General features: G+C 33.6%; 1 protein-coding gene across 4 annotated transcripts in view; it reads left to right on the top strand.

Moving 5' to 3' along the window:
- LRBA (LPS responsive beige-like anchor protein) overlaps nucleotides 1–17,174 on the top strand; it is a 729,505-nt gene that overhangs the window by 575,474 nt on the left and 136,857 nt on the right. For all 4 annotated transcript variants that reach the window (XM_059373625.1, XM_059373604.1, XM_059373615.1 and 1 more), the window contains exon 47: nucleotides 5,338–5,490. In XM_059373625.1, coding sequence (XP_059229608.1) covers nucleotides 5,338–5,490 — 153 coding nt within the window. The remainder of the gene's footprint in view (nucleotides 1–5,337; nucleotides 5,491–17,174) is intronic.

Here is a 17,174-nt window from a genome sequence, read left to right as displayed (position 1 = left end):
TAAAGAATTTCTGAGCATATGTTTTTTATCCAGAGCTGAATGTTTTCTTCTCATGAATGTAAAACATACTTTACATTGTAAATGTACATTAGAAGTATTAGACATAATCTTTGACTATGTTACTAAATATCACCTGTCAAAAGAGATAATTTTGAACTTAATATTAATATTTGGGTGTTAAGGCATGGTTCTTTCAGGAAGATACTTTTAGGATTAAGTTGGAATTCTGCAAATATAAATACTTAAATGTCACTATATCCATAGTAAAATTTAGGCATTATATATACTTTTTTGTCAAGTGTTTGTATCTCAGTGGAGTTCAGTGTATTTGTTTTATAATAAGAGGGTATTCAACTCCCATCAACTGGTTTATTCAGACTTTCTTATAATGAATTTGTAAAATGTTTTAGGTATATGTGCTCACTTCTTCATTCAACATAACTGTGCTTATTGGATGATTTTTTTATACTAAGTGTAAATTCTTTGTAGTCTTTCTCTTCACTCTTAATTTGTTGGGAATATTTATCTTTAAATTGATGTTCATTTTGGGGGTAGTGTCTGGGTGGCTTGGTCAGTTAAGCGTCCAGCTGTTGATTTCTGCCCTAGTCATCATCTCAGGGTCATGAGATTGAGCCTCCTGTGGGTTAGGGCTCTGTGCTCAGCGGGGAGTCTACTTGAGATTCTCCCTCTCTCTCTGCCCCTCCTCCCAACCCCCACACTCTCTTGCTCTCTCTCTCTCTCTTTCAAATAAATAAATAAATCCTTTGGGTTTTTTTTTTTTTTAAAGATTTTATTTATTTGAGAGAGAGAGAGAGAACAGGCGCTGGGGTAGAGCAGAAGGAGAAACAGACTCGCCATTGATCTGGGATCCCAACTGGGGGAGGGGGCCTCCATCCCAGGACTGTGGGATCATGACCTGATCTGAAGGCAGAAGCTTAAGTGACTGAGCCACCCAGGCGCCCAATAAATCTTTTAAATAAATAAACAAACAAATAAATTTATGTTCATTTTTAAAATGTCCTGATGGGAAAATTTTTCTTTCATGTTAAAAAAAGCTAAAATTCACAGCATGACATTCAGGGCTTTCTACACTTTGATCCTACCTATATCTCCCACTGCATGTATTTAGTCCTCTCTAAAGCAATTATATCATTCTTCATTGATCATTAGAAGCAAGTGATACCCATATTTCAGTCTCTATATTCCCCTGTCAGGACTATTCTCTCTTTCTTCTCTGGTTATTTATTTCTTATTTTAAATGCCATTTTTCAATCAACATATTTTTACTAAATACCAAATATGTGTTACACTCTGTGCCTAGGTTTTGGAGGTTTAGTGATGAACAGGATAGGTAAAGTCCTCAATCTTATGGAGCCTTCAATTTAGTGGGAGATAAAAGCGAACAGACAATTACAGTACAGTTTGATGAGTGTTGTATTAGGGAAATACAGTGTATTATGGTATTTAGCCTAAAGCTATCTCTTTCGACCCCAACTTTTAGACATCATTTTCTCTTTTGAATTCCTAGACTGCTGTTTGTTCCTACTACCAGTTACATTCTAATAAATATACTGCTTCACTTTTACTGAGCAGTTTAGATACTCATGTCTCTATATCCCAGATCTTAACACAGTTTTCTGCAAAGAATAAAAACTAAATAAATACTTTTTTGTGAAAATGATGTGTTCTATTACCTTCATAAGCCTACCTAAGGCTTAATAAAATAATCAAAGAAGAGGAATTATTCTTTTATTTTTAATTTTTTTTATATTTTAACTTGTTTTTTTTTATTTGAGTATAATTAACATCTAGTGTTATTAGGTTCAGGGGTACAATATAATGATTCAATAACTATGTTCAAAAGTTTTATTAATAAAATAAATTATCACATTGTGTTTATATTTCTGCTCATACTGCATTCTTCCTACTGTTTTGTCTCCTTATGGTAATTATCACTAAATATATTAGTATCTTTTTATTATTGGAGTATAAATTCATAATTACCAACTCAACTGTTCAAGAAATGTCCCAATTTGAATTCAGATCTTCTTCATATCAGGCTAGTAGGAAATTCATTCACAGTCATTAGAGAATAGAGCAGAGACCTCCTTTTCTAGTCTGTGATATATAGAAATTGGCCTTCACATCTTCAGTCTATCTTGTTTATTCGTCATATCCTCATTGTCGAAGACACATAGCTTTTTGGAAGCTTTTTGGAAATAGGCAGCTCTACTTGGGTTAAGAAATATTTGCTGATTACAAAGAAATATTTGCTGATTACAAAGGGACCATGCACTAATTTCCCTAAGTATACCATCATGAGACTAACTATGTTGGGCATTTGGCAGAATGTATGTGCTGGCACTTGACTGAAGGAAAGAATAGGAGCTGAAATCCAGCATGTGGTACACTTACCAAACCAAGTTCCCTTTGGCTCTGTTAGCCCAGAAGGATTGCCTTTTTCTAATTCATGCATAGGTACTGTATGGGCAGGCCATAACCCTGATCACCATTTACTGTCCCCTGGGGTACAATCTTAACCTCTTCATCCCTTCCTCTTCCCCTCAGGGCAAAAGAAAGCTGATTGTATATAGATTTTGGGAAATTTATTTCCCTAATCTTGGGAACAATTTCCTTCTTCTTTAACTTCTATCCTTAACATACTAACTTTTGATACTGCTTCTTCCTGGACATCTTACGTAATCTCCTCTGTTTGCTTAGACTTTGACAAAAGACAGAAAAAAGATGTCTTCAAGAGGCTTCCACTCTAGACACTCCATATGTTCTCCAACTCTATGACTGCTTTTTTGAAATTGGTGGGGTATGGGGTAAGAAGTCAAAAATAGAGAGTAAATTGGTATCAGTAAATAACAATTGAAATATTAAGCTTTATTTTTATTTAATAAATTATTCCTTTTTAACTTTGAAATACTTTATAATGCCCATTGTACAAAATTTACAGGATATCTATCTTTAGAAGGAAATCACAAAATATGTGGTAATTAAATGGAAATTGATGATTTACTACTTTCCTCCCAGCATGATATCTGAAAGTTTAACATAGTACGCTACAAACTGTAAAAGTTTAAAATAGCTTTCTTTGTATTTTTCATCAAATTTTTTTTGTTGTTTTATGTGTGATTTTTGCTCCATTTAGCTAAATTAAGTGAATTTTTCATTAGAGTGTGCTGTCCATATTAAAGCAACAAAGTCATTTAAATTCATAGTAAGTTTATACGTTTGAATATAGTGTGCCAGGAACAAACTATATTTCTATTCGTTGAATTTAGAACTTAGAATGAGGAAGAGCATTTCTGTTTTGTACAGTTTGTTTATCAACCTGGATAAAATGACACATGTAGAAGATAGAGACAGATACACAAAATCATAAGAATTTTAGTGCTAGGAAGGTTTGAAGACTTCATTTGTATTAAAATTTTTATGAAATGTCATACTTTGAATATAAAGGTATAGTCCTCCCTCTTATTGTAGAACAAGATTTTGGAAAAGTAGCATTCTTTTTTGTTAGCACATGTAATATGGAATGAAAGTAAGACATTTTGGTAAAATTTCTCAAAGTTGCAGTTTATTGAATGCACACTTCAGCAAATTAATAATAGTTATAACATAACTTATCTTCATATTTGGGTAAATAACTAAAGCATACTATAAAAATATTCCTGTTTGATTAATTGTATTGTATAATAAATGTGTGTGTGTGTGTGTATATACACATACATAATATATATTTTTTAAGAAGAATTAGTTTCTTATTTTGAAGGAGTGAAAAGTTTTTTACTTTTTAAAAAATTACTTAAAATATATACTAAAAACTCGTATTTAAAATGTTTAGTATTATGTATCCTCTATAAGAAGTAAAACTCATGCTAGTTTGATGATGAAGGACACAGGGTTTAGAGTTAGACAAATCTTGATTTAAGGCCCAAATTTATCATAAATTAACTGCATAACCTCAGGCAAGTTAATTAACTTATTTCAACCTTAGTTCATTTTTAAAATGGAGGTGATACCTTGTAAAGTTCTTACAATTAAATGTGATAAGATTTATTAAGAGTTTATTTTAGTACCTGACTTATCTCAAGAAATGTTACTTCAAATATATCCAGTGTATCTTTTTGTTACACAAAATAACACACATGTATCTTTCACTTTTTATCAGTTAAGACCTATATGCATCATTTTTGGAGAGAAAGTCATACTATTTTTGTGTGATAACATTTCATTTATGGTTAAACTTTTAAGAGGTTCTTCCCTTTTGGAAAAAATTGTTCAATTTAAATGTTTTTCAAGTCTAATGATCAGGTGATTGTCAGGCATTTGGAGGACAAGCTAATTTCTATGCTGCTTAGTTAATTATTGTGATTGTAAACAAAGGATGTACAATTCAAAGTCCAGCAACATTTCGCATGGATGACGGAGGTGATAATAGCTTAATTCCTGCTGGATCTTTTTTCTTTGCTCTGGAGAGTTCATACTGACCTTGTCCAAAATCTGATGACCTCCCTATTTTACTCAACTGTTTGGAAAGCCAGGCCTGCCATAGCTGGCCCTGAGGGGGTATCTGAAAGACCACTGAGTCACTGACCCATGTCGAGACTGGATTTGAAGTCTGGTCTACAGGACCTCTGAAATAGTTATACATGAGACTTATTGTACACAAAAACCTAACTAGCTGCATTTTTCTGCTTATAAAACACCCTATTGAAGTGTGTTTTAAATGTTCTTAGTAGAGTCATATATTTAATTTACCAAGTTTTTTATTGCAGGTCATTTTCTAGACTTACAAATTTTGATCTCTTATCAAAGGTAGTATATTACAACTAAACTTGAGTTTTGAGTTTTGAAATCTGAGCAAAATATATTGCTAAGCCATGGCTAACTGTAATGAATATTTTCCTAGTTGATGAAGGGACCAATGAAGTGGCATTTTAATACTTATAAAGATTTTGTGCTTTTTCTGGCAAAAGTTCCACATATCTCATAAAAAATTTAGTTTAAGCTATTATTGTTATAGCATGTTAATCTCTGTTTATATTTTATCAAACCTCAGCTAATACTCAAATGTTGGTATTTAAAAGTTTTGAGATGATAACTTTCCTGAAAGGAAGCATATAACCAACCAATAAGGAATTTGGTTGGATGAGATGTGTCTACCTTAATAGTAGCTTAGTATCAGAGCTATGATATATTGGGAAAGAAAAAAATTCCCTATGTTTATTTTGTTATAATTCTGCACAATAGGAAATGACCATGTCCTTTTATGAATATGTAGTCAGTATTCTACAGTTTATGACATTGTCTTTTATTTTTATACAGGAGTTGATCCCTGAATTTTATTATCTCCCTGAGATGTTTGTCAACTTCAATAATTATAATCTTGGAGTGATGGATGATGGGACAGTAGTGTCTGATGTTGAACTTCCTCCTTGGGCCAAAACCTCAGAAGAATTTGTTCGCATAAACAGATTGGTAAGATAGTAATCATCTACTCTGTCTGTCATGAGCCTCTTTTCAAAGTATCTTTCATGTGTTGGTATAATTGTTAACCCTTGGTTTTCGGGACAAAACTATAGTTAGTAGAGTTAACTGAAAGTGACATAATAGTTCGTGAATTTCCATATAAATTTTATTAAATTTTATTGCCTTGAAAAGTGTAACAGTTTCTTTTATTCTTTTATGCAGAATTTAAGTTACTTTCATATGCACATGATAATTCAGAATTAACTGAAACTGGAATATATGCTTTATGCAACATGAGTTTCTTGTACCAAGAAAATAGCATAATTCTATGCTCCAAGTTAGAAGGTCATTGCACGTTTTTGGTAATAGAAACAAGATTTTCATGTTATATCTTGTATTTTTTTTCAAGGGACTCTTCATGTAATATTTAGAACATGAAAACTTAAAAACTTAAAAGCACAGTAATCATTGTGTTCTTCGGACTCCTCCCTAGTGAACTCTTTAAAGTCCTCTCTTCTGTGCATTCTTGTATTATTTCATGAAAAAGTAATAAGTCTTTTTCCTTTTTGCCTTTAAGTTTTATTAAAGTTTGGAATCTAGGAGCTTTTCTCTCAGTTTTGAAAAGTAGTATCTCTGTCATACTCCATATTAAAAGTCAAATCTAAAGGTACCTGACTCGCTCATTTGGTGGAGCATGCAACTCTTGATCTCAGGGTTATGAGTTCAAGCCCCATGTTGGGTGTAGAGATTCCTTTAAAAAAAAAAAAGAGTAAAATCTAAATTCCATTGTGTTTTTAATTTACACTTAAGGAAAATTCTTGCATTTTATATTTCTAAGTCACATTTCTTACCTTTTATACCAACATTTGTATTTTAATCCTGTCTTTCAGATCCTATTTGCAATCCCTTTATTACTCAAATTTCACATATTATGTACACTGAAAGTAAGCAGGGTGACTGAACATAGGCCTTAAAGTTAGACCAATTTCTCTAATCCTGGATGAATCACTTTGCTACTTTTGGGACTCTAGGCAGTTTAACCTTTCTGACCTTTGGTTTCATCATATGTAGTCTGGAGATTATGAATATAGAATTTTAGATACTATATAAAATAATTAGAATATTCTTTGGCTTACATTTGGCACTTGGAAATTAGTACCTAACATTATTCTTTCACAGTCTTCAGATACATGTTTTACTGTTTTTACTTTTACCCCATGTGTTTTGGAGGATTACAGTTAAAATGAGTGTGTAAGACAAAGATTAGCTCTCACAGATACTGAGGGAGATGTCGTACTTTAAATGTGACCGTTGTCTATGGTTGTATGATTCCACACACCCCACCCAGGGATTCATGAAAAACAATAGAAGGTATGGTTATTCCATAATTATTTTCTTTCAGTGATTACCCTTTTAAAGTGCTTTTATTGAGGTATAATATATGTGCCATAAAACTCACCTTTAAAAGTGTACAGTTCTTTGAGTTTTAGTAAATTTATACAGTTGTGTATCCATCACCATAATCCAGCTTGAGAAAACCTATCTCCAGGAAATTTCCTTGTACCTGTTTGCAGTCAGTTTCTGCTCTGGGACTTTTTGTCCCAGGTATCCACTGTTTGCCTCTATAGTTTTGTTTTAAGAGATTTTTATGTAAATGGTATCATGCAATGTGTAGTCTTGGTGTGCTTGGCTTCCTTCATTTAGCATGATATTTTTGAGATTTACCCACATTGTTGCATATTGTATTGTATTATATTGCTGCATAATATTCCATTGTATAGATATATTTTTGCATACTTACTTACCAATTCATGGACATTTGGGGTTCCCAGTTTGAGCCTATTATAAATACTTGTGTATGTCTTAAGGTGAACATCTGTTTTCATTTTTCTTGGATAGATTCCTAGGAGTTTAATTTCTGGGTCATATTAGAAGAAGTTGCCAAGACTTGGTATTGTCAGGATTATTTATTTTAGCTGCTATAGTAGGTATCTCGTGATTTTAATTTGTATTTCCCTAATGACAAATGATATTGATTACCTTTTCACAGGCTTATTTTCTACTCATATATGTTGTTTGGTAAACTATTCATATCTTTTGCCTATTTTTAAATTGGGCTGTTTTTCTTATTTAATTGTAGGCAATCTTCATATATTCTTTGTAAAAGTTTTTTATCTAACATATGTTTGTCTTTTCATTTTTTAATGGTTTCTTCTGCATCCCAGATGATTCATCATTTTTAAAAAATGGTTTTCCTATTAGGTAGATATAAAATAACATTTATGTAATATTTGAAAGGTATAAATAATCATCCTCATTCTTCAGGAATATATTTTTAAGAAAAAAATTAAATCATGTTCTGATTGTTTTATTATTGGAACACTTTTTTTTTTAAATATTTTATTTATTTATTTGACAGACAGAGATCACAAGTAGGCAGAGAGGCAGTCAGAGAGAGAGGAAGGGAAGCAGGCTCCCTGCTGAGCAGAGAGCCCGATGTGGGGCTCCATCCCAGGACCCTGGGATCATGACCTGAGCTGAAGGCAGAGGCTTTAACCCACTGAGCTACCCAGGCACCCCTGGAACACTTTCTTAAATATTATTTAACATTTTAAGTCTCAAGAGAACCAGCTCTCTAGTAATTATTACCATTTAGTACTCTTAAATTAAGAGGGTCAAGAGATTTGTTAGAGTACTTAATTTGCTTTAAAGGAGTAGAAGGCATCAAACATCTGAATAAGTAATATTAAAAGCATTCCAATAGTATTTGACAAGTAAGGAAATTTAATTGTGTAAATTGAGGTAAGCTCCTCTCCTAATAGTACTTCCCATCTCTGCTCTCACTATCATTACCTGAGAAAAGCCATGTCAGTTTTGGACGGGCTTCCCAAGGGTACCATAGAAAAGAAGGTAGCAACTTATTCCATTGTTTGCAGTCAGATTCCAGTTGCCTGCCCATGAAATTATATACAAAATAGCATTTTATAATACTAATTACAGATTTATTATAACTAATCATTAGCTTTATTAAACATTTGTGCCAGTGATTCCTCTTCCTGTGAGTTTTATGTCTTCGTAGTTTAGGCTCTGAATAAGCTTATATTCTTTTTTTTTTAAAATTTTATTTATTTATTTGACAGAGAGAGACACACACTGAGGGAGGGAACACAAGCAGGGGGAGTGAGAGAGGGAGAGGCAGGTTTCCCAACTAGCAGGGAGCCCAATGGGGGACTCCATCCCAGTTTCCTGTGATCATGCCCTGAGCTGAAGGCAGATGCTTAAGGACTTAGCCCCCGCAGGCACTCCTGAGCTTATATTCTTAACTGTATAAAAATTCCATTGCAAATTTTTTTATACTTGAATTTTTTATTATGTTATATTAGTCACCATACAGTACATCCATTGTAAATTAATTGCAAACATAGTTTACAGTCAAATATTTATATCTCATCTTTGAAATTTACAATTAGGAAAAATACTTGATTTTATTTACCAGGTGTTTTTATGAAAGAATTCAATAACTCATACAGTTTCAAAAATATTCAGCATATATCTATGATGAACAGAGCTTTCCTACAGTATAGTCTGTATTGATTCATTTTATAACTTCCTCTTTCTATAAGTGATTAAATTATTAGTATTGTATTTTGTGTATTTGTTAGCATGTTATCACATAAGGGTTTTATCCTCCTCCTCTTTTTGGTTTACCTCTTCAAGTCCACAGATTTTATGCAGTGATTGTAGCTCATGAAATGCATACTACTTTGATCTGTGACCTTTTTGTGGTGCTAATCGGGTTCCTGATATCATTATACCTTACTCATTAATCATATTTCCTGCAACCCGTCAGGCAGCCAGACAGCACAAGTCCCTGTTTTCAGCCCTCTGTTGGCAGGTTTCTGCTTTTCCAGATTATTACAGACGATACTTTGGCTTCTCATAGCCAGAGCCACATCAAGCTGTGTGTTACAATTAAAGTCAGATGGTCCTCAGGTTGAACAGGGATATAGTGTTGCAGCTGTCTCTCTTCCTGGAACAAACCAGCACCAAGAACAGATGATCTATAGGACAGTGAATAATAACAGATTGTACAGTACTCCACTGGTAGCAGGGGATCACAGAATTAATTAACTGACATACTCATTTTAAGATACCCAGCACTTTTTTTTATGTATTTGGTTGCCCAAATATTAATTCAAGTGGGTAAGATATTTTTAGGAGGATGATTTTGATGGTCGACTGGTAATGCCACATTTTTTCTTTTTGTTAGAGGAGCATAAATACTATCCTACCTAACCATTTTAATTCTCAGAGCTTTCTATAGGTAATGAATATCTTATTTTCAACTTGATTTCCAATTGGCAAATTGGCTAAAGTGTAGGATTTATGTACAGAGACAATATCCTGTGTATTTTAGAAAGAAAATCCACCTATCTGATTAGTCTTTCAGATAAATAAATTATATTTTCTTTATTCTGAACTGTTAGAATCAGTGTAAAACGAAAGCAGTCTTAACTACATCCCAGAGATTGGTCTGTTATTTATTATTACCTGAACCAGAAAAAAAATTTTATTCCAAATACTGCTTCAGAAATAAAAATGAGAAACAGGCTTTCATACTTTAATATAACACTGTATGAGTTCAGACGGCTCATCATTATCTTTTATGATATAATGTTGATGTTATGGATCTATATTATATTGCTTCTTAGACCCCTCAAGTTTTAAGTGGAAATAAGAGACAAACCCATACTCTGAACAGTAATGATAGGTATATTTATGAAAAGTTGAAATGAAACATTTGGTTTAGCTGAAGGTTATATAATTTATTCAAATTGTAATAAAAGAAATTGACTCATTTAAAGCATTTACTGAGTACCTATCTATGTACCAGCAATGTTAGACTCAGTGATGAAGACAAACAATATCTCTACTTTTTTGGAGGTTCCTTCATTTTTGATGGCTTAAGTTTTTGAAGTAGAAGGCTTCTTAAGGCTGAGAGGTAGCATGAATCTAATAAGGAAGGCTTCTGTTGATGGATTGTCCTGAGGTGACCAGTTAAAATCACATTTGCTTTTGTGTATCTTCTGTAGCTTTCGTCTTCTCTACTATTTCAGACATTAGTAGTCACTTCCTTTAGAAGGTAAAGAAAAATAAAATGAGTATTTTGTCTCCTTTCCAGATGATATGTAGACAACTTAAAAATGATGATATATACTTTTGTATTATTGTCTGAGGAAAAAAAAATAAAATTTTCAGATTTCACTTCTCTGCCAACCTTATTTTTTTCCTGATGCTAAAATTTAAATTTATTCAACTTAAACTTTCATAGTTCTTATATCTCTGAAGGAACTAGGTCAACCTTATATAACTTTTTCCTTTGAATTAGAAAAATTTACAAATCTCAAGTGATGACAGCATAGTTGGGACTACAAATCTATGTCCTTAATGAAATAGTGCTAGATACACATATAGCAAGACCTACGGCTTGAAACGACTGAGTTTACAATGATATAGCAATTTGGTTATTATAATGGCATATTATGTTCAAATTGCAGTGTATAGCAAAAGTTTTATAAAGTTGAAAGTTTTGAGATTTGAAAGGGATTGCATTTTTTTAAACCTTTATTCATATCCTTGCTTCTATTTTCTGAGAAATGGCATTTAAAAGTATTTCTTAAGAGAGCTTACCAGGCAATATTTTTCTATTCCTTGGAGTAGAAATACCAGGAGCTAACCTACTTTTGTTATATTGTTTCTTTTCCAGTTTCTTTTTCATTCTCCACATTAATAGTGACGTGGCCAATGTAAATAGCCATTATGGTTGTAGTTATTAATCATTCTCAACTGTGGACACCTATCCTTCCCACCCCCTCCCCATCCCCTCCACTTGTCAGATCCAAAGCTCTGCGAATTGGGAGCCAGCTATGTGTGAAATTTGGGGGAAAAAAAACAACAACAAAACCTAAAATTAGTTTGCTTTTGTCCCTGATATGTAATTTACTTTGAAACTTTTAGTTTAAAAAGGACATCCAAGTAGGTAAAAAGAGGTACCATGTTGTTAGGGTATTAATTTTCCCAAACTTATTTATAAATTCAATGTAAAAACCAGTTCAAGGCCCAACAGAAATACGACAAACAGATTACAAAGGGCAAAGGATCAATTATAGCCAAGACCTTCTCTGAGAATATGAACAGGTTATGGGGACTACTTTATTATATATCAAGAATTATTATAAAGCTGTAGTAATTAGGGGAGATTAGGAGAAATAGACTAACTGAAGTGAACACAGAATCTAGAATATGTTGAAGATCTGCGGAGAAGGATGGGTTTATGGTGTTGAGAGAGTTACTGTATTAGTTTCTTAAGGCTGCTATAATAAAGTACCACAGACTGGATGGCTTCAACAACAGAGATTTATTGACTTGCAGTTCTGAAATCTGAGATCAGAGTTTAGCAGGGTTGGTTCCTTGTGAGAGCAGGAAGGGAAGAATTTGTTCCAGGCCTCTTGTCTTGCACACAGCCATATTCTCTTTGTCTCTTTATAGCATTCTCCCTCTATGCATGTCTGTCTCCTTGCCCATTTTTTCCATTTTTTTAAAGATTTTATTTATTTGTTTGTAGAGAGAGATCACAAGTAGGCAGAGAGGCAGGCAGAGGGAGAGGGGGAAGTAGGCTCCCTGCTGAGCAGAGAGGCCGACGTGGGACTCGATCCCAGGACCCTGAGACCATGACCTGAGCCGAAGGCAGAGGCTTAACCCACTGAGCCACCCAGGCGTCCCCAAATTTTCCATTTTTATCAGAACACCAGTCATATTGGGTTAGGGACCTACCCTACTATAGTATGACCTCATCTTAACATAAATAATTATATAAATAATGAGCCTATATCCACATAATGTCATATCTTGAGTTACATAGTAGTTGATTTCAACATATGAATTTGGGGGAATATAATTCAACCCATAATAATAATACCAGTATGGAAAAAAATGAGATCAGAACCTTACCTTATCTCACAAACAGAAATTAAAGTATATTAAAACTTTAAATGTGAAGAGAAACTATAAACTTTTAGCAGATAATATAGGAAAATTTCTTTGTGATCTTGGAATAAGGAAAGGTTTTCCAAACAAGAAGTAAAAAGTGAAAAAAGATATAGCACATTAGTTGGTTTTTGGATGTTAAACCAACCTTGCATTCCTTGAATACATTACACTTGGATGGTATAAATCCTTTTAATATATATAAGGTATTTTTGTTGTTGTTCGTACTACTTTGTTGAGAAATTGCTACTTTTGAGGATTTTTGCATCTGTGTTCATGAGGAATATTGGTATACAGTTTTCTTGTGATATCTTTGACTTTATTTTTATTTTTTTTTTAAAGATTTTATTTACTTATTTGTCAGAGACAGAGGGAGAGAGAGCAAGCGAGCACAGGCAGACAAAGAGGCAGGCAGAGGCAGAGGGAGAAGCAGGCTCCCTGCCGAGCAAGTAGCCCGATGTGGGACTCTATCCCAGGACCCTGGGATCATGACCTGAGCTGAAGGCAGCTGCTTAACCAACTGAGCCACCAGGCGTCCCTATCTTTGACTTTAATACCAAGAAAATATTGGTCTTACAGAATGCGATATAGTTAAGAATTCCCCTTCCACTATTTTCTTTTCTTTTTTTTTAATTTATTTATTTTTTTCAGCATAATAGTATTCATTGTTTTTGCACCACACCCAGTGCTCCATGCAATACATGCCCTCTCTAATACCCACCACCTGGTTCCCCCAACCTCCCACCCCCCCACCCCTTCAAAACCCTCAGATTGTTTCTCAGAGTCCATAGTCTCTCATGGTTCACCTCCCCTTCCAATTTCCCTCAACTCCCTTCTCCTCTCCATCTCCCCTTGTCCTCCATGCTATTTGTTATGCTCCACAAATAAGTGAAACCATTCCACTATTTTCTGAAAGACATTGTGAGAGTATTTGGTGAGGTTCACCACTGAAACCATCTGGACATGGGCTTTTTGCTAGGTGAGGATTTTAAATTACCAATACAATTTTTTTAACTTATTACAGGTTTATTCACATTTTCTATTTTTTTCTTGAATCGATTTCAATAATTTTGTATGTTTCTAAGAGCTTGTCTATTTAATTTGTTGGTGTAAAGTTGTTCATAATATGCCTTATTTTAATTTTTCTAAGGTTGGTAGGCATGTTACCTCATTCATCCCTGATTCTTGTTTATTTATATCATCATTTTTTCTTGGTCAATCTGGCTAGCTAAGGTTTTGTTTTTGTTGATCTTTTTGTTGATCTTTTCAAAAAAACCAGCTTTTCATTTCATTGATTTTTCTCTATTGTGTTTCTGTTTTTTTTCTTTCATTGGGGGATGATTTTAATACCTATTATTTCTTCTGCTTGCTTTGGGTTTAATTTGTTCTTTTACTAGATTCTTAATTTGGGAAACTAAGTTTTTATTTGATTTCTAATTATTATTGGAAAATAAACTTTGTATGATTTCTCCTGTTTTAGATGTACTGAGACTAGTCTTTTGACCTAACACTTGGTCTGTATTAGAGAATTTTCCATTTGTTCTTAAGAAAAATGGGTATTTTGCTGCTGAAAAATATTCTGCAGGTATCAGTTCATCAAGTTGGTTTATTGTGTTCAAGTCTTCTATATCTTCTATATCTTTGCTTATTTCCTATCTTTCTATTTTTATTAGTGGTATGTTGAAGTCCCCAGATACTGTCATTGTTGCTGTCAGTTTTTGCTTTATGTGTTTTTGATTGCTGATGTTAGGTGTGTGTGTTAGTTTCCTATGACTGCTGTAACAAATTACCAAAAACTTGGTGGTTTAAAACAACAGGATTTTATTCTCTCACAGTTCTAGAAGCCAGAAGTCCAAAATGAATATTACATTTCCTCCAGGAGATCTCTTCCTCTGTCCTTAAATCACCTTCTCCTCTTCTGTCTATAGTGAAATCTCTCCCTACCTCCTTCTTACAAGAATACATGAGATTGGGGTGCCTGGATGGCTCAGTGGGTTAAAGCCTCTACTTTTGGCTCAGGTCCTGATCTCAGGGTCCTGGGATCCAGCCCCGCATCAACTCTCTGCTCAATGGGGAGCCTGCTTGTCTCTCTCTGCCTGCTGCTCTGCCTACTTGTGATCTCTGTCTGTCGAATAAATAAATAAAATCTTTTAAAAAAAATACATGTGATTATATTTAGGGTCCTTCCTGATGATCCTGGATAATGTTTCTATTTCAGGATCCTTAATTTAACAGACCTTTTCCCCATATAAAAATACTAATTACAGGTTATAGAGATTAGGCTTTGGTATCATTTTTGGGAGGCAGATGGCATTTTTTCAGCCTACCACTGTGCATATGTATTTATAATTGTTATCTTTTCCCTGATAATCTGTTTTTCATTATAAGTTGTCCTTCTTTCTTTCTAGTAATTATTTAATCTGTTTGCCTGATATTAGTATAGCCTAGTCCAGCTCTCTTACAGTTACTATTTGCATGGGATATAGTTTTCCATTCTTTCACTTTCAGCCTATTTGTATTAGATTCTAAAGTGTATCTTTTGTAGTTAGCAAATACATGAATCATGTTATTTATCCACTCTAATAACCTTTGCCATTTAAAGCCATGATTGATGTGGTTGGATTCATGTCTGCCATTTACCAATTACATTTTAGTCTTGGGTCTTTTTGTTACTCTTTTCCTACCTTTATAATTTTCTTTTATATTGAATAGATCATTTTTAGTTTACCATTTTAATTTCATTAATTTTTTTTTTTTACCATTTCTTGTAGTTGTTTTTATAAGTCATTGCTCTAGGGACAATATGCATCTTAACTTGTCTCAGTCTACTTTATAGTAATACTAGCTTAATTTCAGTAGGATATAATGACTTGTTCAAATTCTGCTCTGTTCCTTCCCCTCTACTTTGCGCTATTGCCATTTATATTACATCTGTATATGTTATAAACCTACTGCACAGTGTTATGCTTTATGAAGTCCATGTCTTTTAAGGAAGTTAAGAAAGGTTAAAAAACTGCATATTAATTGTATTTATTAATCTTCCCTTAATAGAAACATTCCAAAATGAAAAAAGTGTTTCAAATACTCTACAACATGTAGGAATAGAATAATTCCTGTTTAGAAAAAGTTTGAAGAGAATTGAAGTTTATACTTTCAAATACTAATGTTTTTCACTGTTTCTCTTGAAAAAAATCTTTTTATTGTCTTTATGATTTTTATGATCTTGAAGTAGAAAATTCTGAATTCAAATACACCTTTCTGGAATATTCTTAGTTAAGTATTCAGATATTTTTGTGATGTCCTGTAAAGTTAGAGAAATACAGAGCTTTTTGTTCTTCAGCCAAATGACCCACATTTCTCTGCTTTCTTGTTGCTTTTCTCACAGCATTTCAGAGTTCTTTCTTCTGTCAGTTGTCTCTTCCTATCACTTTTCTCTTTCAGGGTTTCCATCTTTCTTTGGGCTATTATTTTATGCATATATGCAAGGTAAAAGTCTGAGGAATGACCCAGTGACTCCCACCTTTAAAGTTCATAAGCTTTGTGCTTGTTTTCCTCATGGCCTTTAGTTGCTTTGAGTTTTGCTATGTTCTAGATTCTCTGAAGACCTGAAATCTGAATTCTGGATAAATGAATCATAAACTACATTTTGTTTAGTGACATATTATTGTGCTATGTACAAGGAAAATAAAGTGAATTGATACCATATCTAAGGTATACTACATTCATTTGGCAAAGCATCCAAATATGTGTTTATTCTGGAGTATATAACTTTCAGTAACTTTCTGATGACATTATTTAATATTTCATGAAAATATTAATATAACATAAGCATTTTAAATTTTATAAGAATAATTTTAAAAGCTCCTCCCATATATATCCCATCTACATAAATCTGAAAAAGATTGTCTAATAGTGATTACTCATTCCTGCAGACTTCAACCTCAGTAATACAGCTAGAAGTGTGAAGGAGAATGCAGACTTCTTTTTCTTCCTGACCTAAGAACCTGCAGTAGTTGTGGCATCTTCTCACTTCTTCAATAGCTTCTAGCTAATAGATTATGTCATTCTTTTCTTACCACAATGCCTGCCACATGCTATTTCTATTCATTGCAATGTGAGCTACTCTTTTTTTTACCAAACCATATCTTGAAACTCATAACCTTACTCTTCCACCACCCCCTCAAAAAGCAAAATAAAAACTTACAAACACCTTTGCTCATAACTCTTATCTTCCTTGACATCTTTCATAAAAACCTCTACGTATTATTCTATAGGTTTTTTATAATTCATTCCTTTTTTTTTAAAAGATTTTATTTATTTATTTGACACAGAGAGAGAGATCACAAGCAGGCAGAGAGCAGGCAGAGAGAAAGAGGAAGAAGGCTCCCCACTGAGCAGAGAGCCCGATGCGGGGCTCGATCTCAGGACCCTGAGATCATGACCTGAGCTGAAGGCAGAGGCTTTAACCCACTGAGCCACCCAGGTGCCCCTATAATTCATTCTTTTTTTTTTTTTTAATATTTTATTTATTTATTTGACAGAGAGAAATCACAAGTAGATGGAGAGGCAGGCAGAGAGAGAGAGAGGGAAGCAGGCTCTCCGCTGAGCAGAGAGCCCGATGCGGGACTCGATCCCAGGACTCTGAG

This window comes from Mustela nigripes, chromosome 1, assembly GCF_022355385.1.
Source record: "Mustela nigripes isolate SB6536 chromosome 1, MUSNIG.SB6536, whole genome shotgun sequence".
In the NCBI taxonomy this organism is placed as follows: Eukaryota; Metazoa; Chordata; class Mammalia; order Carnivora; family Mustelidae; genus Mustela; species Mustela nigripes.
The sequence above is the reverse complement of the archived record's forward strand: the minus strand, read 5'-3'. Positions and strand labels throughout refer to the sequence as shown.